At 37.0% G+C, this 26,165-nt stretch overlaps 1 protein-coding gene across 2 annotated transcripts in view; it reads left to right on the forward strand.

Annotated features, from left to right (window-relative positions):
• Nucleotides 1-16,200, forward strand: part of WDR25 (WD repeat domain 25) — a 61,196-nt gene extending 44,996 nt beyond the window's left edge. For both annotated transcript variants that reach the window (XM_031592992.2, XM_090141609.1), the window contains exons 4-7: nucleotides 764-894; nucleotides 12,964-13,134; nucleotides 14,669-14,809; nucleotides 15,193-16,200. In XM_031592992.2, the coding sequence (XP_031448852.1) occupies nucleotides 764-894; nucleotides 12,964-13,134; nucleotides 14,669-14,809; nucleotides 15,193-15,414 (665 nt within the window). In that variant the 3' untranslated portion in view covers nucleotides 15,415-16,200. The remainder of the gene's footprint in view (nucleotides 1-763; nucleotides 895-12,963; nucleotides 13,135-14,668; nucleotides 14,810-15,192) is intronic.
• The last annotated feature ends 9,965 nt before the right edge of the window (nucleotides 16,201-26,165 follow it).

Consider the following 26,165-nt stretch of genomic DNA (forward strand, 5'->3'; position numbering starts at 1 on the left):
GTATTAATCTTTATCTATGCTGCTAGTCCAAAAAGAATAGTTCAGTGAATGTACATTAATGTCATGAATTTGTTAGAACAAAGGCAGTGGACTGTGGAAAAGTCCTATCAATTAACCTTGCTGAATTCTGTTGTCTTTGAAAGAGTGTACAATACAGTTGATATTAGCCACAGGATCCTATGAAGATTAGTGTGAACAATTAAATGTTGGGAACAGTGTATCCATGGGAACAGCTATTGCCTTCATAAGATATGCAAATTATTGCCTTCTTTCAAGTTGGAGGCTCAATCCTCTCTTCACAGAAATATAAACCACTCGAGAGCTGTAGTACATTTTGGAATGTGGGATGTCTATACAGACAGTACTCTTTACTTATGGTTATTATTTTCATCCCACTGATAAAAGAAAGACTATGACTTCTTTTTGGGAAATATTCTTCTGTTAGATTTGGAGATTTAGCTCTATCAGCTGAATGGGGACCTTGGTGGTGCTCTTCTCCTTTGTGTGCCAACCCTCTGATTCTCTTCTCTCAGTAAAAAGTTCTCAGTAAAAAGCAGTCAGTGGTGCAGGATTTGTTTAATGTGGGAAGAAATTACTGATTTCAATCTTATGTTTTCAGAAAAGCAGAGGAGTCTGACACTTGAAATGTTCAAATAGAAACATTCACCTTTAAAAACCTAGATATTTTTGAAACTTGGTTGAAATTAATAAAATGTTTCATTTTCTGATCAAATTCTAATTTTCAGTTCTCACTTTATTTTAGGGAGGCAAATCATCAGCAGTAAAAATGAATTTAGAATCAGCACGCTGAAGTTCCACCCTACAGATTCAAATGTTTTCATTTGTGGAGGATTCAGTCCAGAAGTTAAAGCATGGGATATAAGGATTTGTAAGGTAATGGAAATCCTTTTTTTCTTTTCTTTTCCTTCTTTTTTTTTTTTTCCTGGATTGAATGTGCAATTATTACTAAGCTTCTCAATGTCCTGGTCTTTTCATGAAATCTTATGTTGAAGAATTTTGCATTTGTCATTGATTTTGTTGCTATTTGTTTAATATGAACATTGCACATAACAAACACAATTATTTTTTTCTTCCATAAATATGTACCCATGTTTAGTTGAACTAAATTAATCTAATAGCTCACATCAAGTCTCTGAAGCAGGGGAGCTGGAGCTTGCTGATCCTTGAGGTCCCTTCCAACCCAAGCCATTCTAACTCAAGACAATCTATGTTTCTATGATTCTGTGAAATTAAGTTTTTCTATTTTTTTTTTTTCCTTTTAAAAAAGGTATTTGAACAACTAGGAAGCTCTTTAATCTGTAACATGTGGTTCAAGATAACATCTGTCTGTATCTCTTGCATAGTAGCTTGGGGTAACTTTAAATGCATGAAAAGCTACACAGAGGAACAAGTAGCTTCTGCCTTTACTTTAACTTGAAGTATGCAGAACATTGCACTCCCAGGTGCCACTTAGAGCTCAGGAAAGACCAGAGCTGTACTGTGACACCAAGTGGAAGCTGTATGAACAGAACAGCTCAAAGAACAGAAGTGACTGTAAAATGAATACTTGTTTGTTTTCTTGTGAATTTTTGTGTGGGTAGAGCCTACTCATCATAGTTAGCCATCTGTTTGCTCTTGAGGGTAGTGGAAGGGATCTGAAGAAGATAAGGATTACTTATCCAAACACTGTCTCTCTAAACAGAATAGTAGGTGAAGGATGTAAGAAGATATATTTCAAAAAAGAGGGCACTATGTGAGAGCTCTGAAGTTGATATGAATGTCAGTGTATTGAGGAAGTGCAGTGTTCTTGTATGATCCACAATCTAGATCCTGAGCTGCAATTGTTCCTTTGAATTTGTCACTGATTTTTGAGGAAATCAATTTGTTCAATGTAATGAGATTTTTTTTATTAATAATTGTGTTGATTTTATACCTTAGGCTTTCTGTTATATGAATAAGTTCCTAAAAGAACATCAATAAATACATATCCAGAGTGCCAAGTCTGAGGCTACACTGCAAGCTAAATTACTGGGAGTTTCAGAGTTAGAGTGTCAGCAGGAAAATCTGTGTAAGAAGTGTGAATTTATCCCATGCATCATGCTTGTATGATGTGTAGAGAGAGATTTTCTAACACGATGTGATAAATTTTCCTGTAAATAATATTATAGTTATTCACAAAATCAAATGATAGCATACGTGTGTGCAAAGCCAGAGACGTTCCCTCTCTCTGTCATCTCTGGAGTTTGATGGCTTCCTGTTGTCAGTATCTCTGCCAATCCCTTGTGATTTGGTTTTGAGTTTGAAAGGTGTAGTGGTGTCACAAAGGGAGCTGGCTTGAAGAATGGTGTTCTTCTTGCACCTTTAATTCTCTTTATGAAATTTCAGTTTCAATACTTTCTCTTGGTGCTGATGAACAGCGTTGCTGGAACAGGGAGTAGGAAAGTGGAGAAAGTGTAGAACGTATTTTACAGGAGGCATTATTGCAATAAGAAGCAGGAGTGTTGAGATGGAGATTACAGGAGAAGAAGAGATGGGGCCAATGTGCAGTTTGTGAGATATGATGCTTTTCATAAAAGCCAATAAGAAGAAGACAAAGTAGCGAACTTATACTGATAAACTGTAGACTTCAGTACTATTTATATCTTCTGTAATAATGAAAATCAAACTCCCAGTTGCATGACTTGAGATGATGTGGAATCACCTTTAAGTAGCTTGTGCTGCATGTATATCTGCATTCAGAGCCAGTACTGAATGCTTTGGGTGACATCTATAATTCATTTCCAGAGGACAAACAGTTACTGTAGAAGTTATTTTTTCCTATAGACTAGCCGAATAATGCATTTTTTTTCCTCAATGACTAACCATACATTTGTGTTTATAATGCTGAAGCTCCAGGCTTAGGACCTGCTGTAAAGAACTGCTGAATGCTGAGAAATGCAAACCTTGTTTATTTCTGTAACTGCAGGGCACTGCAGTGCTCAGATTTTGCGTAACTCTGTTTCAGTAAACTGGTGCTAATGAAGAGGTAAGGGAAATATCCCACTGTTCTACAAGGGAATAATTTACTTTTCAAGAGAACAAACAAGTGAATGAATGTTTATTCCCCCAGGTAAAATAAGAAAGTTTTAAGTGAAATTAAAAACAAAACAACCAAAAAATTCCACCAGCTCATTTCTTCTGAACAGAGTTTTTAGAAGTTGTTACCTGCTTTATTCATTAAGAAAAAATTGTATTCTTGCATAACTTCATCAGGCAGAAATCTATCAGATAAAGCAATACATTAGGAGTACTCATTTTGAAAAGAAACAGTGTTTAATCACCTTAAAAATGGAAAAAGTGGGTTTTGCCTTGTAACAGATATTGATCTCTTTTTCTGATGTGTTTGTTAAAGAGCCATTGTGTCTGACTAATGCAGCAGTGTCTCCTACTATGAAATATTTCCAAAGGAAGGAGGGAGTTTCTGTTGTCCTTTGTTTCCCATTTAATATAGGTTTAGATCAGTGGCGGGTGTAAACTGTTAGGCACCAGCATTTGTATTGGTTCTAAAATGGTGTTTTGATTTGAAAACCTTAGGGTGTGCATGTGTACTGAGTGGATGGTTAAGATCAGAATGGAGTGGAGAAGAGGAAAAATGATGAATTGGCTGCTCTTGGCTTTCTCTTGCAGAATGGTATTGTGTGTGCACCATTTCTACAAAATAATGTAGTTATATTTCAAACTCTCGGACATAGAATAGTGTGTTTGTTAGGCACCAATCATACCTCTCGTCAGTATGTCATGCCTGCTTCTCCCTCGTTTGTGGAATTTCAATAGATTCTTCACTTATTCCTGTTCTGAGTATTGTTACCTTAATTCACAGTGTGCAAACGTTTTACTTTTTCTTTTTTTCCTTTTTATGACTTAAGGTCATATTCAAGATTGGATAAAGTGTACTGCCCGATATGTTGACATTTATCCTGTTCTAATGAATGCTTTTTGCACTTATGCAAATAGATGTTTGAGGTGTCTTGGCACTTAGTTTCAGTTTTGATGTAAACATCCTTAGTGTCTGTCAAGCGCTTTCATCCTAATTTATCAAAAGATTTTCTCTGGTATTCTTTCTTTAAGTTTCCAATGGCTTTCATTTTCTTTTGTCTCTTTCAAGTGCTTTAACCTGTCATTCGGCTTGGAACAACTGTGTGGGTGAAGTAATGATTATTTTAGCTCCCATTATCATACTTCAGATAGCCTTTTCAGGACTTACAGCATATTTTGTCAATATAATAAGCATCCTAAACCAAAAGCTTGAACCTTGTTACTCGCTGCACGTAGAAAACTCTATTTTGGCATTTGTTGGTAATTCATTTTCACAGGTCATGCTTTAGAATGCGTGCCTGTGTTTTAAAAGGCTGTCTTGTTACACATCTTAGATTTAGATACATATGGAAAAATAATCATATTTCAGGAGATGAGGGAATTTTTGGTGGAATTTCAAAGAAAAGTCAGAGGGAATGGCTACTAAAAAAATCTATTGCCTGATTATACATGAATGTATACAGTGAATTAAATGGGCTTTCCCATGAATCAGTGGGCCGCATCAAAGCTTTCTGATGATGGACAATGACATAAAGTAATTGATAGTGGTACATAGATCATGTTGAAAGTAATGTCTCCATTTTATTTCCATGGAAACTACAACAGATATATAGAGCAAATTCTCTGCTATCAAAAACTGTTTTTCAACATAGTCACCACCATTAGCTATACGTTTTTACCAGCGATGAGCAACAACCTGCATGCTGTGCTCATACACTTCTACACCAATGGATGTGAATTGCTGTTGCCACTGCTGAAACACATCACTCACCACACTGTGAGTGCTCACATCCACTGTTTGGTCTCCATAAACATTCAGCAAGCATCAATGCATGTCAAAGGGTGCCATTTTTTTCCGCACAAAGGAATTCAGTGACACATCTTTGCTTTGTCAGACTGCTGCTCTGCTGCCATCGGTTGCGCAGCAACAAAATGTAATGGAATATTGGCTGGAAGGTTCAGCCTCTGCTGCCATACCTCTGACATCTGGCCTCTGGCACTGTGGGCCAACATAATAAAACAGGAGGCATTGCTTTTGGAGCACCTCCATATATTGCCGAACTAGGAATACTAATATCTCATTTTTATTTTGGCTGGTGATGGATTTTTAACAGGAGTGCAAATTTATGAGCATAAATTGCTAATATTTATTCATATAGTGAATGTGTTATAAAAATTGGATTTTTAAGTGCCAATGAAAATGTATGAAGACAGACTTGGGGAAGTCTTTTAGCTGCTAAAGCATTGAGAAATGTACAGTATGCTATTAATCAGGCAGATATATAAAAAAAGAATGTTGAAATACATTTATTACTACCCCTGTTTTTTGCAAATAGGCAAAATGATTTCAAATGTAGAGTCGGGCATGAGCAAGATAAGGAATGGAAGAACAATAAGAAAGCTATAATCTTCAAGATAAAGCTAAGCTGAGAAATGAATGAATGGAACAGCTTGTTAACTGCTTAGTGAAATGTAAAGTACACAGGCCTCTCAAAATTACAGAGAAGAAATCAAAGCATAAGAAAAAAAAGGATAAAAGAGGCTGTTGAATAGAAAGTACAGATTTGTTATAGTGGTATTTCTTTGTGTTAAACCTGGGTTTGTCTTTCTGGAGAAGAGATTGTTCTGGTGGCCGTATATTTCTGTATAATGGATTGATTATGAAATATTTGGAGAATGTTTATAGATATTTATGAAAAGGCTTTGTGAAAAGGCTGGAAAACTTTTAATTGTGCTGCTATGTTAACAGATAAATAAGTGAAAACAATACAAAAATGCAGATATCTGCAGTGTCAACCAAGGAGAGAGCAGTCCCCATGGGACCTTTGGACTTTGGAGCTGAACTTGGAAAAACCTTGTAAAAGACCACGTAAAAAGGAATTGGGCAATAATAAGAAGAATACCAAGACATTAAAGTAGTTATGAATTTTAAAGGTATTCCTATTCTTTGGATTGTCAATGAGTGTCTTAAGATGCTCAGCACAAGCTAGATGGATTACACAATTCATCTCTTTTGGCTTTATACTAGTTTTTTAGTCAGGAGACAATGTATGTTCCAACAACTTATATATTCTACCTGAAATTTTAATATTCCTTGAAGTACCAGGGAGAGCAAAAGGTTGAGACTTAAATCTGTTAGCTCAACACTTAAGGACTTTGTATTCACGAAGGAAAATATGATTACAGATATTTTTCTTTTTTTATATAATTCCTAAGGTTATATTGTTGTAATATCAGAACAAGACTTCAAATAGTCAAATACAGTATTGATATTACTTTTAAAGAAGCTCAAGTTCCTAAATAATGAGTGAATTGTCGGTCTGAATAGAAAAGATTTATTTACAAGCATCAGGAAGGTTTAGATATTATAAAGCAAGGATTTTGTTAGCTCTGCTGAAAGGACGTACAGTTCTCAAGAACTTGTGCCTAAATATTCATTTAAATTTTCTGAATTTTACCTTTATTTACATTGTTCTTTGATGATTATTTATTAACATTTTGTAAACACTTATGAATTGATTCTTGTTTACATGGATTTCTAAAGTTAGTGAAGTCCATAATATTTCTGGGAGAGATCTGTTAAAAATTGAAGAATAGGTTATTGACCTATTGAATGTGGTCAGATTTTTGAACCTAGGGGGGATCCTAACCCTAATCTACTGATCACGTTCTTTGTCTTGTAATCCAATGAGGCCTATTGGAAAATTGGGAGGACCTACGTGCTACAGCTGTCACCAGGAAGTCCAGTTAGTGCCATGCAGTAATCTTAGAAGAGAATAAGCAAAAGGTGACAAGACTAAGGCTCTGCTTCTTTCTGATTCTGATTTTTAGTCAGTGTTTGAAATTCTAGACATCCATAAATGCAAATTAACTACAGAAATCAGGCAGTGGAGAACCAGGTGTATGATCTGACACAGTCACAGAACAGATTGTGAAGAAAGGATTAGTTAAAGATATAGGGAAAAATGAAATAAAACTTAATTGATGTCACTCTAAGATGATTTTTTATGCACTTTGATAGAGCATTTAGATAAACTGGAGAAGGTAGGAACTAACCTAACTGTTGTGAAATAAATATTGTTAGAAAAAATAGTGTGGTAACATAATCATCAATAACAAAGGAGTAGAATATCATGCAGAAGAAATAGCCACCGACTTGACAGAAATGGGATGAGTACAAAAGAATACAGAGGTACGGCCTTTAGAGATGAATAACAGTTTTGTCAGGAAGGTTTCCAAAAGGATGAATAGAAAGTCAGTTGGTTGCAGTGATGGGCAGTCTAAAGGAAAATTTAGAAAATTTAGGTTTGGACATGTACACAACAATCTCATTCTTGAAATTTAGGCCTTATGAATCATGTGGTTAATTAACTAGGAAATTTGTGAAAACGGTTATTTAGAACTTTTAAAATTAGATGAGAAATGCACTGAGTTCATTATTAACAAAGGGCAAAGTAGAGTATCAACAGGGCTTTTTTTTTTTTTGCCCCATGTTGGATTATTTATCAGGATTTAACACTGCTTAGCTGCAGTATTGCAACTGCCATCTATAGCTTTAACCTTAAAAAAAAAGTTTAAAAAGATCCCCTTTATTACTGTTGATCTATATCTCTGTACTTGAGTTTATAAAGAAATAAGCCTAAGTCATTAAAGCACAGTTTTAAAATCTAATAAATTTAGAGTACAAGTGCAGTGCGTTTGTTTCCTTGGAAACATTCTGTTGCAATTTCTTTAAGATGAGATGCAGTCATTTTAAGTAGCATGTATTTAGGAGACCTAATGAATTTGTCTCTGGATAGTACATAAATATGTAAAAAGGCTGTAGAAATTGGTGGAACAACTTGTACTTCTGGTTTCTATGGAAACAACCAATACATTGTCATGTACTTTTGGTATTATGAAGAACAGTGTAATTAAAATAAGGTGATTTATTCGATGTCTTAGAAAACTAAAGTTATTCTTCTCTCACTATCAGAGAAAATTCTTTACTGGTTTTTTTTTTGTTATTGATGCAAACAATACAAAAACTTAAATACAAAAGCAGTATATTTTTTAAAATTACATCACGAGAAATCACAGAATTAGAGAATGGTTTGGGTTTGAAGGGATTTTAAAGACCACTCAATTCCAACCCTCTGCCATGGGCAGGGTATCACCTACCTTGAACACTTCCAGAGATGGGGAATCTGTGGCTTCTCTGAGCTTCACTACACATCATGGAGAATTTCTTCCTTATATTTTACCTAAACCTACCAGTTTTTAGTATAAGACCATTACTCCTTGTCCTATTACTATGCTCCCTGATGAAAAATCTTCCCATCTTACTGGTATGCCCACTTTAAGTACTGAAAGACTGCACTAAGGTCTCCCTGGTGCCTACTCTGGGCTTTCTCAGCTGTTTTTTTCTCAGCAGAGATGTTCTAGCCCTCTGATCATTCTCATGCCCCTCCTCTACACCTATTCTAAGAGATTCACATCTTATGCTGCACACTCCAGACCTGAGTGCAGTTCTCCAGGTAGGGTCTCATGAGAATGGAGGGAAATAATCACCTCCCTTGCTTTGCTAGCTACACCTCTTTTAATGTAACTCAGGATTTGATTAGCTTTCTGGGCTGCAAATGCATGTAATTGGCAGAGCTCTTCTCTATCCATTCCTTATCCAGCTTGAAATCATATTTGGGATTGCTCTGAACCAGGTGTAGGACCTTGCACTTGGCCTTGTTGAAATACAAGTTTTCATGCAGGCCCACCTCTTTTATGCTACATACCATTCTTATGTTAAAATACTTTAAGAGAACATGAAAGGTCTTCCTGTCTATGATATTGTCATGTGTTTTGATTAAAACAGCTGTTGTAGCTTTTAGATGGAAATCAGAAACATAAGATGTATTTGTCACATTGTTGTCTTTTTGTTGTGAGTGTGGAACTACAGAGCAAAGGTTAGTCATCTGCCTTGTCACCTTAGATCATTTATGAGATCTTATCTTCTAATTCTCAGAGAATGACTGTGCAGGCACATTTCTTTCTTGCCTAAAGCTTGAGGGACTTGAGGAAGGTGAGGGGCAGGGGAGGTCCTGGGTGACAGACACAGAACTGGGATGGCCCCATGTGCTGAGGTGCTCGTCCAGAGGTTTTGAGCTTTCTGAGAAGCAAAGTAACAGGCACTGCATATATTTTATGTAGAGAAGTATTATGGAATACCTGTACAAAATATATACCTTGAATTCAGCGTCACAGCATGCTTCTCAAATCCCTGGAGCCATAAGAATCTACTTGAAAATGATTTAATTTGCCTAAATTACCTTTCTAGTTGAATGCCTGCAGCCATGAACTGTTGCCGTTGTAAAGAAGCCCTATTATGTCAACTTGTGTTGACACTAGAAACTATTAGGCCTTCCTTTTACAAGGATTTATTTTATGTCCATGAAGTGCATAGTTTGAACAAGTGGATTGTGGTTTTCCAATGCTTGTGGGCAGTAAATCTGAAAATAGAAAAAGACCAAAAGTTTGTTATTAACGATCTAAAGTCAGCAGGGTAGGAAAACTGACGCTCTCCCCAAGCAAGTTCCTCAGGCATGTTAGAATTATTGGCTAGGGTAGAACAAAGAAGGTTTTATTATGGTACTCTTCAGAGCATGGGTGTTACAATTAATTATTTCTGAAAGCCGTCTTTATGGGGGAATTTAAATACTATGTATTCCAAGTTCCCATCTGCTATTCAAAGTATTAATTTATTGTTCTCCGAGTCAGTTTTTACTACATGTTCTGATGATTAAACAGCATGGTTTTTCTGAGGTACGTGTCAAAAGTAAAGAAAATTTTATACTCATTTTTCTAATGACATTTTCCTATTATAGAGCTAGGATGCGCAGAGTAATTTGGGTTGGAAATCTTACTGACTAGCAGACAAGCAGGTATGTTTAATAGTTAGCAATTAAAATGTTTGAATTGATGATGGCAGTTTATGTAAGAGCCATACTGAATTTCTCCAAAACTTAAAAAGTATTTCCACATTGCCATAGAATCCTACAATCCTTCGAGTTGAAAGGGGCCTTTAAAGGTCACCTATAGTACAACTCCCCTGCAGTGAACAGGGACATGCACAGCTAGATCAAGTTGCTCAGAGCCTGGTCCAGGCTGGCTTTGTATGTCCTGAGGACCACATCTCTGGTCTGTCCCAGTGCCTTACCACCCTCACTGTAAAAGACTTTTTCCTTATATCCAACCTAATTCTTCCCTCTTTAGATCCGAGACAATTTCCTTACATTTATTTCAGTTCTCCTGAAGTTCCTACAGCTGTCAAGATTCTGCATGGTTTTCCATTTCATATTACAGGCAGCCATTATAAATTGAGTGTATTTGCTTTTTAACTTTTTTCTTTTTTTGGGGGGTCCTATGGAATAGCTTGATTTTCTACTTTACTAATGAACTGTGGGCCTCCTTTTATAACTTGGTGAAGAAATAGCTATGCATGGTGATTTCTCCATAGACAAAGTGGAAGCTATAAATATGCAAATATCAGTTTTGGCTCTACAGAGTTTAATTGCTTTGCATATTATGCAAATTCCTAGGATGAAAAATTGACTCGTGCAGTATCACAGTTGTATATTCTTTATCTTAAAAATGCAGGCATATTGCTGAAAAACGTGCTTATATTTTGTCTGCAGGTTTACATTTTATTGATGTTATTGGAATGTGTGTAGGATACCTGCAAGACCAAGGCTCTTCACTAAGTGCAAACATTATGTTCCCAAACTGCATTTCACAGAGTCTAAGAAAATCACTTGGAGTAGTTGCTACCTTACCTATCCATGCTGAGATCACAGGAAGCAGAACTGGAAGGGACCTCTGGAGGTCATCTAGTGTCTCTCTACCCTACAGTAGGACCAGCTCATTCTGAACATTTCCAGACTCTCATAGATTAAGAGCTTGAGGCAAGGAATTGAGAAGTTCTTGTGCTGTTTGATACTGTAAATTATTTTTCTTCTATTAGTTAAAGGATGGAACAGAGTTTATAATCTAGACTATTTCACTGCAATTCCTGATTATTCTTTTTTCTAAAAATATCTGTTCTAACAGTATCTATATGAGCTCTGGGTCCCTGAACTCAGCAGCCATATGCTATGTTACAGACATTAGGCAGGCACTGGAATACCTCACAAAATTGAGAACCATTTCAATGCAATACTGCAAATAGTGTCACTGCTCAGCTGGTAATTCTATGAGGTTGCAAGAAGGGCTAACCTCTGAACACAGTGTTGGAAATGGAGGTTGTTATGTTTTAGCTATCTTGGAGAGAAAGTTTTAGGTTTTAATAACTAAGAGTCTTCCAGTGTCCTAGTTTTAAAGATCAGCATATTCAAAGATGAACTACTTTGATCTGGCCATTTGCCTTGAAGTCTCTTTTCAGTGAAGGTAAATCAGAAAAGGAAATCAAAGGTATTGATTTTTCAAGATTCAAAGTAGACAACACAGATGTAGAATTGCATGAAGAAAGTTGGAAAGAAAGGAAATTAAAATTATTCATATATTCCTTAGAATAGCTGAAAATCTTTTGCACTTCTTTAGATCTTCTTCACAGGCTGTTGAAATATTCAGAGTCCTATGGCTGAGGGTCCATTTCTGCATGCATCCAGCCCTCCTTGGTGTAAGTCCTAAAAGAGGATCTTGACTTGTTCTTAGGACAGTGAGCCTGTTGACACTGAGATAATAGGAGAAGGCAACAGGGAAACGCAAGGGAAATACTTAAAAGGTATTTTAATTTGGGAAAATGATTTGAGAACTTTAATATTTGCTTTCATATCACAAACTTCTCTAGAGATTGCTCATGTGAATTAATTACACCATTGGAGCTGTTGCATGAGGCATACTATTTACTCCAGAGCCCAGTCGTACTTCTAAGCATTGACAACTCTTTTTCCTCTGCCCACTGTTCTCTGCAGAATGACTGCAAGTGTCTTTTAGGAGCAGCACAGGCTGTCTTGTGCCAGAGCCTTGTTAGGAGGCATGGGATTGATTCCCTACAGAAAAAGGGGGAATGCTTACCGAGTCCTTAAAGCACTGAACCTTCTTGTCATCAGCATTGCTGTCACCAGTATTTTCATCTCAGGCAGCACTTTAGAAGAGCAAACTCTGCTTGGGTTTCTTTTCTTTTTTTTTAGGAGAGGGTGTCAGGTTGAATCCTTGGTGAACTGGGGTTATTTTCTGCAAAGGAGAAAAAGGGGACCTTCTTTGGAGCACATCTGTACGTACCTACTAGGTGTTCAAACTTCCTTACACAGCAGCATGGTACTGGGAGAGTGTCCTGAATTCTCCAGTTCCCTGTCATAAAGAGTGATTTACAATTAAATCTAGAATGATCAACAACAATATTCACTTACTTCCTGACATATCCTTTAAGTTGTGAATTCCTGCTGACCTGCTTTCCTTTCCCTGCCTCTGTAACTAGCCGAAGATTTTGAGAACAAAAAGACCAAAAGATAAACTTGTAAAATTTCCTGGAAGAAGAATTCCCCAAACCGATCCTCGGAGCACACTGAGTTTGTAAAATAGAAGGGAGATTATGTGGCTTATCTCCATAGCACTTCAGCATCAACAGCTCTTCTTGGATCCAACTCTAATTCCTTAAGAATCTTATGTATATATAAATATAATGTATAAATTATGCAAACTGCTTTCTTTTCTATCTCATGTTATTTTCCAGTTTTTGAACTATTTACATACATTACCAAGCTACTTGATATGTTAGCACTTCAATTTTAAGAACTAAGATGTTTTTTTACACGTTAAAATATATATATAATTGGTTGGAGATAAGTATTAATACCGAGGACGTGTTATCGTGCTCTTTTAAACTGTCCCAAAATAACAAAATGTCTTGTTCACTAGGTGACAAGAGTGTACAAAGCAGCAGTACAACAGACGTTGGATATACTCTTTCTTCCTGAAGGAAAAGAATTTCTTACAAGCACAGACGCAGTAAGCCGAGACTCAGCAGATCGTACCATCATTGCATGGGACTTCCAAAGTGCTGCAAAAATTTCCAATCAGATTTTTCATGTAAGATTAACAACTTATTATTTTTTGGGTCATGATATATTTTTTCACGGTTGTCAATCTTTTAGAACAAAAGCAAAGCTTTTGTTTTTTTTCATATCATTGTATGATGCATAATTACTCTAAATGTTAGTTGCGGTGTGCTTTATTTTCATATTTTAACAACACTTATTTAATCTTTAAAAAACACCTGGAAAACTGATAGGTCTCCTTGTGTTAAAGTGTTTATTTTCATTGCTAGTTCACTAACATCTAAGCCATGTTTAGGCAAGAACACTGCAGTGCTATTCTAGCTTACCAATGATTGTACTTGTTGTAGCACCGCATTTCTTTTCCTACACTTCTCCTAGGATAGCAAAATGATACATTTTTAATTAGATGGAATGAAGACTACTGACAAATGAAATTTAATATTTGCATAATAACAGCAACCTGATACATGCATACTGATATCTTGTATGACATAATCACAGAGGCAAAATTTACTTTTATCAATGCAGGTACAGTATTTCAGTAATCCGTCCAAGCAAGATATTTAATGGACTGAATTGTCTAGAAAAGCTGACAGCTTCAAAGGAGATTACCAAGGAAGTTAATAGATAATTCCAACTCCCTGGATCTTTTCTGAAAACCCAAGTCTAATATCTTATGTAATATAATATGATTGGATTGTATACACATGCCTTTTGGCTGGAATGAACAGTTCTCTACTGGCAAAGACATGTAGCAGGTGATCTAACGGGATTGTTTCATGTTTAATTTCCACAGTTATGTCTTTGTCTGCTATTAAATATTTCATCATCCTGAATTTGCGATTAGGAAAAAAAAAAAAAAAAAAAAAAAGGCACTAAATGAACAAGTACAGAGCAGTCAGGTTTGGAATCAAAGGAAGGCTGTCTTTCATAACAACCTCCCTATCCACTACCAAAAAAACAAATAGCAAATACATACAGCCCACCTTCTGTGGGCTGGCAGCATCTCTGAACTGGACAGTTTTTTTTCCTCTTCTACAGTGTTTGACCCCTCCCAGTTAGACTCAGTTTCCCCCACAAAGCATGCAGTTCTTTGTCAACCAGGTACAACACCTAATGCTATTTGATTTCTCTGCCCAATACCTGGCAATATCCAGAACTGTCTGCCCAGTTCATCTCTTCCAAACCCCATAACAAGATCATTGATGCTTTTTCCACCCTACCACGTGGGAAGAGGTATGTATGAAGGATATTTTCTTCCACATTTGAACTTCAGTTATCCTTGAGCTGAAAGAGGATGTCTCAGTAACTTTGTGTACTATCCTTCGGAGCTTCCGCTGTTTAATTATGCTGCAAAGGGAAGTGGAATTTTGATCATTTTCTAGGACATTGGTGTAGATATTTGATTTAATATTTGACTTTGTGTAAGACTTTCTGTGGATTGTAATAAGTTTCTTTATGGAGATGACTTTATGGTCTTTCAAATTTGTCAAAAAAAAAACAAACCCTAGTTCATTTGAACAAATAATTTATTTCATGCAACAAAACTTAATAATTATTTTCAGGAGCGTTACACTTGTCCAAGTCTGGCTCTGCACCCAAGAGAGTCTACATTTGTTGCTCAGACAAATGGGAACTATATGGCATTGTTTTCCTCCCAGCGACCTTACCGAATCAACAAAAAGAAGAGATACGAGGGGCATAAGGTATTTTCTTTCACCAGAATGATATTATCCAAGTCCAGAAGTGAGACAGAGAGCAAAGTATCTGCATTTTAATATGTCTGCTAATAGTGCTTGATGGTAAATCAGTGATTGGTAATAATTGCCTTCCTTTGCTTTCCTATGTGCAATTTTGAATTATACACACTCTGAAGAAAATAGTTATTAAAAGGCTTGCTGGATACTTAGTAGCCTGATTAAATAAGTTTATGGTATAGATGTGTCTTAATAGGAACCTGGACAAGTCCTCAGTGCGTGTTTATTTAAATATGCATTTTTTTGTACTATGTTCATTCTTCAGTGTACCACAATTGACTTCCCTTATCAGACTCAGGAGTTACACTATTGTTGCTTTTTCTTTTTAACAGGTGGAAGGATTTGCAGTGGGCTGTGAATTTTCTCCAGATGGAACACTTTTGGTGACAGGAAGTTCAGATGGCAAAGTGTTTTTCTACAACTACCATACTTCTAGGATTGTCCGTACTTTGTCGGCACACAGAGAAGCTTGTGTGAGTGCAGTATTTCACCCAGTATTGCCATCACTCCTTGCAACTTCTGATTGGGCTGGAGAAATCAAGATCTGGCAATAGCAAGCAAAATAACTTTTCATCCATCAAAGAGCTTGGTATTTCAGAGGGAATAAACCATGATATGCAGTGTGATATTTGTTGTGATGTGTTGTAGGCAGCAGAGACTGTTATCTTTTCTTCTTGGACCACTGGACATACGCTTTCATAATGCAGTTAAGAGGATTCTGTGATTAGCTGCTGAGCAAATAAGTGTTTTCTCTCTCTCTCTCTCTCTCTCTCTCTCTCTCTCTCTCTCTCCCTTTCTCTCTCTCTCCCTTTCTCCCTCTGTCTCTCCCCCTTCTCTTCCCCCCCTTCCTTGGGCCCTGGTGGCAAATTTCTGCCCTTTCTGTGCCAATATTCTGGTGCTTATCTAGTCCAACCCTGATGTGAGAATCTAGACTTGAAGAAAATTATTGCCCTTCTTATGTAGCTTTTACTTCAGTTTTCTTAAACCAGATTGTCACTGGCTTAGCTCCTTGCCCTGGTCACTCGTGCTGGTCAAGCAATGCTATATTTCCTTGTTGATATACAGTTCAAGGCAAAACAGCATCTTACATGCAAGAGAGGGAAGATCACAGGACAGGTGGGACTGACTCTTCTGGAAATAGGCAGATATTACCAGCCCAAATTATTGTAAAATGCTCTCTCAGTTTTAAGGGAAAAACTTGGAGCTAATTATGAAGTCTCTAAGTCTGTCCTCCCTAGATTCCTCTTTTTAAGACTGAGTTTTGAACTCAATTTTATAATTGTATATTATTGAAACAAAACTATGTGTAAGTATTTTTTTTAATGGGAAAAAATAAAGCTTTTTTAATACAAGGTGTCTGTACTTCATTGTTTTACTCCTGTTAATCTTCACAAGTCAGTACTCAAGATTACCATGAAATTGATTCTGTGTGTGGGGAGTGGGACAATTAATATGCCACCTGGATTTATTGCAAATGCAATGCATTTCTCCATACCTCTTAATGTCATTTACATATAGAAAATTGTCTTTGTGCCATTCTGTTCAGGGGGATGTTCTTTGACATTCAGACTGTAGCTGGGCCATTCTGCAGCAAATAGAGAATCCATTCAGCCATAATTCTGTATACTTGCATTTTTCATGTGTAGCATCTTACATTCTTCTAATTTGTTTTCATTGGCATGAATGGAATGTGAGATTTTTATTTTATATACCATTTTAAAATGCTCTGTTGAAATGGATTTTTCAGGGACAAAAATCAGAACGCTCTTGAAAGTGGCAGATTCTAATTAAGAAATGAGAAAAATATACTCCATTGGTTTTGTAGTCTGTGTTCCTTTAACTTGTAGTAAGTGATAAGCCTGTAGTGAGACCATGGTTCCAATTATCCTTGAATTTTTATATAGTTTGAAATCTGGATCAAAATATTGTGACTGTGTAGTTTTAATAATCTTAGCAACAGCTTTGATAGGTTTTAACACAGGGCATTACAGTTTAGTGATCCATGTGAGGTAATGCAAATAACTATCTATTTTTCTCGATTTCTTGCTTCCTTGTTTGGCAATCAGATTTTTGACATAAGGATTTTGCATTTCTCCTGACTGTCTCTCTAGCAAATAAGCCAGCTGGACCTTTCAACACATAACCTGCTCTGTGATTTGAGGGGTTACTCCTAATTAAACCTGTGGTGCTGGTGTTTGTGATTCTTCTAGAACATATTCCTGAATATCAGAAGGAGTTCAGGTGAAAAGCAGTAGTTGCCTGTATTTGGGTTGGCTGAATCACAGCTGTGTGGCATTGCCTAAGAGAGTGGCTCTGTTTCCTTTCCTCCAGGTATTTTGGCTCTAAAGGTGCTCCTACTGCTTTAGAACTTGGGGGTGCCTGATGTGTCAGTATGAAGGATGAGCAGCACTGCAGTAATACAATATATCCTATTAACCCCTGCAAGAGCTTATCTTGGGCTGCTATACGTTTAAATACAGCGTGGAGATATGCTTCTGAAATAAATGTGAACTCATGGTAGCCTACTTGAGGAATGCTACATATCTGAAAGAGCTCTCAGTGCCTTCAGCTGAGACCACCGGTGGATGGGGTGGAAGATCTTGAGAGAGCAGTCTTGGGGAATCATTGCACATACTGCATAGAAAAGTAATTTGCCCTTGTCATTCTACCCATGTTGTTGCCTGGGTTTAACTTATGTCCTGAGGCATGATTCTAGTGTCTGGCATTTATCCTTTCTGAAATGATCTTGCAAGTATAATTTTAAACCATTTATTAGGGGAAGAGGAGGAAAAAAAAAAAAGGGAAGACAAATTTTGATTAAAGACAGTAGAGGAAAATGAAATAAATTTATACTATATAATATTAAAGAATATTAAATTTGGAATTGCATTTATGTTTTATTTCCAAGATGGCTGGAGTTTTAATTACTTGTGAGATTCAGCCAGCAGTTTTACAAAGGAATGAAATTATGTTCACAGCATTATCTTGTTAAAATCTCTTTCTAATATAAAACTGATTAAGACAGAGACTGAAATTTAATCATTTGAAATATTATAGCATACTGGTGTCAATTAAGTTTTCATTATGATTCAAAGACAAATTCTTCCTTGTAATCTTATGTAATGAACTGTAATCAAAAAATATCCACATTTCTCCATCATTCTGCAATTACCAAATACTGTTTGGGCTGCAAACAAGGATCATTATGGTCAGATGAAGCTTTTAGAATGTAATGAATTGTTGGTTAATTAATTTTATTCATAAAATTGTAATCTAGAAATGTTTGAATCTTGCTTTAGGAGCAGTTTTTCTAGGTTTGTAAAGAGCTTTCTAGGCTGCTGTGTGTTAGAGCCAAGCTAGAGATCTTCATCATTTTGAAATGGTCTTAGGCTTTGCAGATAAACAAGCTGAGTTCATTTTAATCTACTTTGTACTGTACCAAAAAGTAACAATACCAATCTCTAACATGTTATTATTTGCTACTGAAGCATTATTAATTTGGGGTGTTAGATGATGCAAGCTATTCAACTGCATCTTTATCTCAAAAACCTGCTAATTAGCAGACAGTTATTAGAATTATTGTGTTCACCCAGATGAAATACTGTTGGTGAGTCACTATATACCTCAATTAATGGCCTAATGAGGAAGTTAGGGTATGGCATCACAATGGAATGAGTCTTTCTATACATTTGGGCTCTCTCAGACAAATTTAAAGTAATAAGACTAAATTAAGAGCTGTAATACTAAGTCAGAACAGAGAAAAATGATAAGGTAAAAAAAAGTGGGATCTCAGATTTTCCAGGATCCTGATGTATGTGGTTTTGAATTGCAGTCAACTGAAAATATTTGTCATGCGTTGGCTAGTCTTCATTTTGAACAACCCTAGCTCCTCCTAGGCACTTTCTTTCATTGTTGCCATTTAATTCTCAGCTTTTCTTCTTTTATGTAAGCACCTTATTTTCAATTAACTATATAGTAGCCTATATTCTTATACTCTGTTCATCTTAAAAAAAAATCTCATTTTACAGTGCTTTCATTCCTGCTATCCTTGGAAGGGTGGTCAGAAATCAGAGAAGACTGTACTCTGTTAATGCCTTTGTCTGCTTTCCAGTTCTCGATCACAGAATCACAGAATGGCTTTGTTTGGGAGGAACATGGAAGCGCACCCAGTTCCAACCCCTGACATGGGCTGATTGCTGCTCACCAGATCACAGCACAGGGCCCCAGTCAACCTGGCCTTGAGCACTTCCAGGAGTGGGGCCAATTCTCCAAGTCATTCTTCCTATTGTTAAGTAGGGGTTATAGCTTTGCTTTCCTCAGGCTCAAATATGCAGGAAAACTGTGCCTTCATTTCATTATCCACTTCTTGCAGTGTGGCAACCTCCTTGACATCATAGCCCAATTAGAATGGATGCTAGTTCATTCCTCAGGAAGTTTTCAAGGACAATAGTGGCAGAAACTGGATCAACTCTGGATCATCCATCCTTTGTATTCATTCTTCTCATCTGCTGCAACTTTCACTCTTTTGTTCACACATATCTCCAAGTCTAGAGGGCTTTTCTTTTGCCAGTCATTCATATTGCCTATACCCAGAGCCTAGAAAACAGCCACGTTAGTAAGCAGAAGAAATTAATCCTTTTGCTTTTGCCCTTCACAAAGCAGAGTTTGCCTCCAGGTGAGGGTCCTCCATTTGCAATGCTATTTGCTTTTACAATGACAAGCATTCACAAGAGCAGCCTGCTGCTGTCCACTCTGTGCTCTCTTGCACCACCCAATGCTTTAACAAGATTTCTTCTGCAGATTCTCCCCTCTCTTGTCCTCTCTTCTATCTCTTTCTCTTTCAATCTCTGATTATTATTTTATGGTCTTGCAGATTTTTTTTCTATTACAGTTTTACCTACAAGGTGTGTCATCTTAGTTTGTCATGAGTGCACTTTTCGGAAAAAGAAAAACAAAAAGAAAGACTTGCAGTGCTTTGGCTCATAGAGTGCTCAAACTGTGCTTCTTTTGAATGAAACTGAGAGAATGAGCTCCAAGAGCATATTTAATAACTCTCAACTGAGATGAGACTAGACGTAGTTCCAACTATCCCCCACACATCCCAAGGAACGTGTAGCTGAGATGTTGCATTTTCAGAGGTAATGAGGTAAACTTATTCCCGTTGGGTCATAGCACTTTCTAATGTAAATGTTTCAAATAGTAGTTTCAAACTCTTTTGAAACAAAACCCAACCACAATTTTAGAAATGTTTGCTCTCCAGTGGCAGTACATCTTTAAGGTAAAAATAGGTGACCATGACTCAAAACTGATGGGTTCTGCAGAAAGTGTGAGTGACTCCGATTTAGGACAGAGTAGTTGAGTCCATACCGGGAATAATGTGTTTGTAGATGAGAATATTGCTCCCTTTGCTGGCTTTAGATAGAAGTTCAAAGGAATTGGGCTCATCTGCCTTTCCCTGCCGGTCCCTGGATGTCCTTCTGCACAGGCTTAGTTATAGGTCTGCCAGAAAATGTATACATTTTTGTTTTTTTACAAATTATAAAGCTTCATCCAAATATACTTAATGCTGTATTTTCTCATTTTTGTGTAATTGCCTCTTAAAATCAATCTAAAAATTTTCGAAGGAGTTCTTTGGAGAAAGCTGACATTCATCGAGGTTGAAAACGCCTGAAGTGACAGTCCAGACAGCTTCACGTTAGATATATTTGTCTCCAGTTCTCATCAGGCCGTAAAGCTCAGGTAATGCTTCTACTTCTGAGTAGGGTTTCTACCAATGAATTGTTTGAAGCGTGTCCTTAGAAAAGTAATTTGTGTAATGTGTGTGTAATCGTACTGTCCCTGATACAGACCTTGTTGCATCAAAAAATCAATTTTTGTGTATTCAGGTTTCTACTACTCTTCTGAAAACAAGCAGTGAGGAATAGCTTCACAATATCATCTGGATTTATTTTCACCTATGAACTATGTTGTTTTTCATGTTTCACTGCATAACCACCTCCTTTGTTACCTTTCTCTTTTGTGATATAAGTAAATTGCAGAGCCAGTCTACTTCAAAGGGCACGGGGAATGATGTAAGTTGGATATTAGGTAAAGAATTTCATGCCTTTTATCAGAAATGGGTTACTTTGATTCTTTACCTTTCCTTGTTTTGTTAATCTTTCCTGTTCGCAAAGATAATTTCTTATAATTAACGATAAAAGATCTGGTAGCTCCATCCAGCTAATTTGCAATTTGGATGGTTAAGTCGCTAATCTTTGCTATTTGTTTCAATACATGCAATTACTTGAAAGGCAGTAACCATTTCAAATCATGTACTGCTGTGAGTACAAAAAATGAAGGTACTCTTTATGCCATTAATATGAAGCGTGCAGTCTGTGAACTTCAGATATGACACATTAATTTTTTTTCTTGCTACAGCCTCAAATCTTTAATATTTTGACAAGGTTTGACAATGCTCTGAATCTGGGGAAAAAAGCTGAAGAGGAAGTGTAATCTTAATCATATTCCATACCCCAAAATTCATCCACAGATATTTACTCAAAAAAAAAAAAACAAACAAACATCCTTTTAATTTCCTGATTTAACAGTGTTGTATGAGAGAATTTTTTTTTTTTTCCTGGAATATAAATACCAGTGAGGGAAAAAGACATGGGGCTCCTACTGCAGTATGAAGGACCATCTCTGTGCAGGTCACCAGTACTGATCTCAAGCTCTGTTCACTTTTAATTCTTTCTCCTTTTTTAACACCTCAGAAACAAAATGTCAGTCAAGTGAATCACATCCTAACGTAAAAAGAGATGAATCACTGCAAACGCTCTGTAGGATGCATGGTATGAACAGATTTGAAAATATATAGAAATCTCTCTTTTTTTTTTTTTTATCTAATACCTTTTGTATTCCACAGATTATTTGAAAAGATTAATACTGAGTCCCCTAAATCCTATAGGCTGACTCAATTCTGCAACGCTTTTACATAGTGCAAATAGAGCTTGTGCCTTGATGTCAGAGATGCACGCCTGGAGCAGGAGGAACAGGCAACAGCACACATTGAGAAGAACAGTCTGAAAGCTTTTGAAGAGTAATAGGAGATCAGAGGGAAAAGAGGAATGCTTGGAGAATGGGTGATATTATCAGGTGAAATGTAGTATAAGAGAAAAGGGAGACAAGAAGAGAGTTTGACACTAGTCAAAGCAGAATTTTCTTTTGGCCCACACTGCACCTATATACAATGTAAATTCGCCATAGGTTTGCGGCTTTGTTTTCAGGACAGCCCTGCAGCTGTTTAGTTTTCAGAAGGTAAACTCTATCATTGCTGCTGCAGTCTAGTCTTGGCTGCTTCAATGTCAAATGAATTGCTGAATGCACTCAGAGCTGCGTGCTGCCATGGGTAATTGGCATTTTGAGGACTTTATGGGGAAGGGAACAGAGGCATGCATTGTATCATTATTAAAAGCAATACTCCTGGGATTCAAGCTTCTGATATAATTTACATTTGGACCTCTCTACTTCAGGAGTTCAATTTTTAATAATCTGTTTTCTTAATGATGTATAGAATACTTTCCTTGTTTATTGAACATACCAGCTGAAGTACCACATTAATTATGTATCCTCAGGGATTTTTGCTGTTTGGTGCATTCTAAATGCCCTTCAGAGAAGGCGAAGTATAGGATCGAGAAGCCTGACAAGGTCTCTCCGAGGGAATCAGCAGTTTCTCCTCTTACTTTTAGAATTGCTTATATTAAGGTGCACATTCTCTTTGGTTCAAATTAATTAAATGTCAGTAGAACAATTGCAGATGTGTTCTTTTTAACAAGATTAAAACACAACACAATGTAATTGCTTGTATTTTGACCAGTTGTTATGGAACTTCAGCACAAAATTTCTGTCATCAGGTTTACATGTGCTCATGCAAATAGTCAGCAGGCAAAGTATCTTTCTGAACTGGTATTCCACATAATGAAAAATCCTGCTTTCTTGTTCCTGTATGGATGTTTGGTTGTTTTGGACCTCGGTACTGGGGAGAGCTGTAAAACTATGGTACAAATAATGGGTGGCAGCAGGATGACTTTGTTTTCTCTACCATCCCCTTTTCAGTATTCTTTAACGGATGTTGAAAAATTGCCTCAGGAACTGCAGTCTCAAAGTCTCCAGAATGTTAACCTTTGTGATATATTTTAAAATGCTTTTTACTGAGGTGTCTGTCAAGGGAGACCTTTGAGAGAAATGATATGGAGCACCAAAACCCGATAATAGTGTCTTTATTCAAGCTAGAAGGCTTTTCTCAACACAGCTATTCACCAAATTCCTTTAGTTAAATAGATTCCCATTAGCTTTGCATTAGTTATTTCTGAACCTGAGACCTTCATTGAAGGTAGGAACTGTATGAGACAATGTAAAATAGTTTCATAAGAGAACTTGTCAGAGGAAAAATTTGGCAGTAATTTGAGCAAATTATGGCAAAAAATATCAATGGTCTCTTCAAATATTTTCTAGGGGGCTGTTATTTTTCTTTATAACATAAGGGCTCATCATTTGCTACTGAAATTAATAGCTCTGTTTTTATTTTTAGCACTCATAATTAGACATTAATTTGCTCTCTAAATGCTTACGTTTCAAATTCTGCAATCATTCCCCTTTGAGCAAGTACTACTCTAAATCTCCCTGAGAAAAATTCACGACAATTAAGTACATTTGAAGTGTTACTACATTATCTGGGAGATTTATTTTTACGTTCATATGGGGCTCAGTCCAATCCATGCTGATGTTGCTGTCAGTTGGAGATGACTCAAGAGAAATTCCAATAAGGGCTTCCACATAATGTGGTGCAAGCCTAACAATTATATAGATTTTTTCTTTTTGCTTTTAAATATGACTTCTCCCACATATCCCAAGAATTGTTTTAAGTGTCTTAGGGTTTGTTGTTGTTGTTGTTAGTTTGTTTTTTTTTTTGTCTGCTTCTAATGTTTCTCTGCTTGCCAGTCCATGATGGCTTCTAAGAAGGAGTGTCATGTTATTATATGTATGTAGAGCATTCTTACCATTCCTGGAAAGAACACTAAAACCCCTGATGTTGGACAACTTCAGACGTCATTTCTTCTGGCCCCTAGAAGCATGCTGAACATGGAGCAGTAGCTGTGTCTGGGGAGTTACTGTGTATGTATCAACACAAGTGGCATCATTTATCTTTCTGTTTTGAGTGCCATTTGTCATCAGACAAATAATAGAATGATTTGTGAAAAAGGCATATATGAAACAATTTTTTTGCTCTTCCTCCAGGTGTAATGCTGAGTTTTCCAGAAACTAGTCTTCAGAACAGCCTTTTTGTTCAGGCAGCTATTTACAAACATCTTCCAGTGTTACAACGTGTGCAACCAGTGAGAGGATAAAGCCTGTTTTCTTCAATATCCCTTTGACCTTTTGATAAATCTAGGATATTCATGGTAGCCTGAGGTTTTCTTGTTGTAACACACTAAAGGTAAAAATCTTGTACTCTTTTTTATTACACTTGTCATAGTGTAATATGAAGTCTTATTTGTAGAGGACCGCTTCAGAGGAGAAGGCATCAGGGTGAGAAGTGCAAAAAGCATTTGCCACTTCACTCTCCAATTTCTTAAGAGAGCCCAAGATATGGGATTTCATGTCAGGTCCCTTGAGCTTGAGGGCTGTATGTCAGAGGGATGTTCTCTGTGATCAGATTCAGCTCTGTCTGAGCAATGCATTGTCCCTGGTTCTTTGCCATCTGCAGAGCCCTGCAGAGATAAGAGGGAACTAGATGGGGCTGGAAGATGCAGCAGCAATGAGTTTTTCTTCAGAAGGGCTGATGTTTTTGAGTGCTGGGCATCCGCTTGCATTCTGCTGCAGGGGTGACAGCCTCTAGCCAGCAGGTGAAAGATATTCATAATTAAAAGCCTCTCTGCTGTATTAGTATGGGAGTTCTCAAGCTGTACTCTGGAAATTGCTCCTAGAGGGCTTTGGAGGATTCGACAGTGGATGGTTTTAAAGGGGGTGCAAATCCCTGGGCTAAACATTTAGCAAATGCTCACATGCACTTGCAGAGCTCAGTCTTGGTGGCAATGGTAATCCCCATGGTAATGCAGTGTGCAGGGCCCCAAGGTGAGTATAGTCTGTGAGGTATTTACTAGCTACACCTCTGTCAGAGAGGCTGAGAGGCTGATCTTTGGCACATTCAAGCCTGTGACAAAACTGTCCTTTGGCAAAAATGCTGGGGAACAGGAAAATGTATTATTTGAGGAAGGACAGCAAGCTGCTATGCACTTTTGTCTTTTAGTAGTATTTTCAGGATAGGATTTGTGCTCATCAGTGCAATAAATAAAAAAATTTAGAGCAAACAGGTTGCCTGGCACCCTTTTTATGAAGAGAAAAATAATCAGTAGACTCCAGGAGGCCAAAAAATGTCTCTCTAGCTTTTATAATACACCTGATCTATTTCTCAGGTTTCACATCAAATGGTCTTGCTAGAGGGCTGATACTCATCTGAATTATTAATATGAAGTTTCTAATAGTAAGAGAATTGTCATAATGAGAAATAATACGTGTAAGTTAGCGTGCATTATGGTAGAAAATATCTTCCTCGTAATCAGGATGTGCATATACATGCAAAGATAAATGATCAGCCCAGCAAGAATCTCTGCTATTTTTCTAGGCAAACAATGTATTACAGCAGTCAAATGGAAATTCGTTTGTTAAATAGAATTCAGAGCAGGTTACTGTAGCTTCTGGAGGCTTATGCTGACAAGAATCAAGATGGGTAGTTTATCTTCAGTTTCTATTCTAATTTGTCTAAGTTCCTGAATAATTCTAATGTGATTCAGATGTGTAAAGCAATTAAATGTGATGCTCCACAGTCAGACAGTGCAGTTTGTGAATCACCAGTAGGTTTAAAATGAGCCTCAAAGCCTTTATAAGATTTGGTGTGCGACATGTCCCTAAGATGGCTGGAGGCATGAAATGAATGTACTGTAAATAAACTATGCCAAAACTTTCACTAGTGCACAGAGAGGAGAGGAAATGCTGATGAATGTCAAAATGATAACATTTGAATGCAGTGGGTAGCTCCTGCCTTACAGTCGTAGGGCTGGAGCAGAGGAGAATTGATTAACTCATCCAGCACAAGAGAGAAAGAGAGAAACATGATTCTGACAGCACGATTAATTAGGAAAAACGTAGAGAAGTAATTGAAGTTATGCTATGTGCTTTTTCATCTTTGTTCTGTGTTTCCAAGTAGCTGCAGCCTCCATGTCCGCCCTGCAAATGTGGGGCTACAACAGGAGAAGACAGCAATTTT

The sequence above is a fragment of the Phasianus colchicus genome, chromosome 5 (genome assembly GCF_987193195.1).
Source record: "Phasianus colchicus chromosome 5, bPhaCol1.hap1.1, whole genome shotgun sequence".
Lineage (NCBI taxonomy): Eukaryota > Metazoa > Chordata > Aves > Galliformes > Phasianidae > Phasianus > Phasianus colchicus.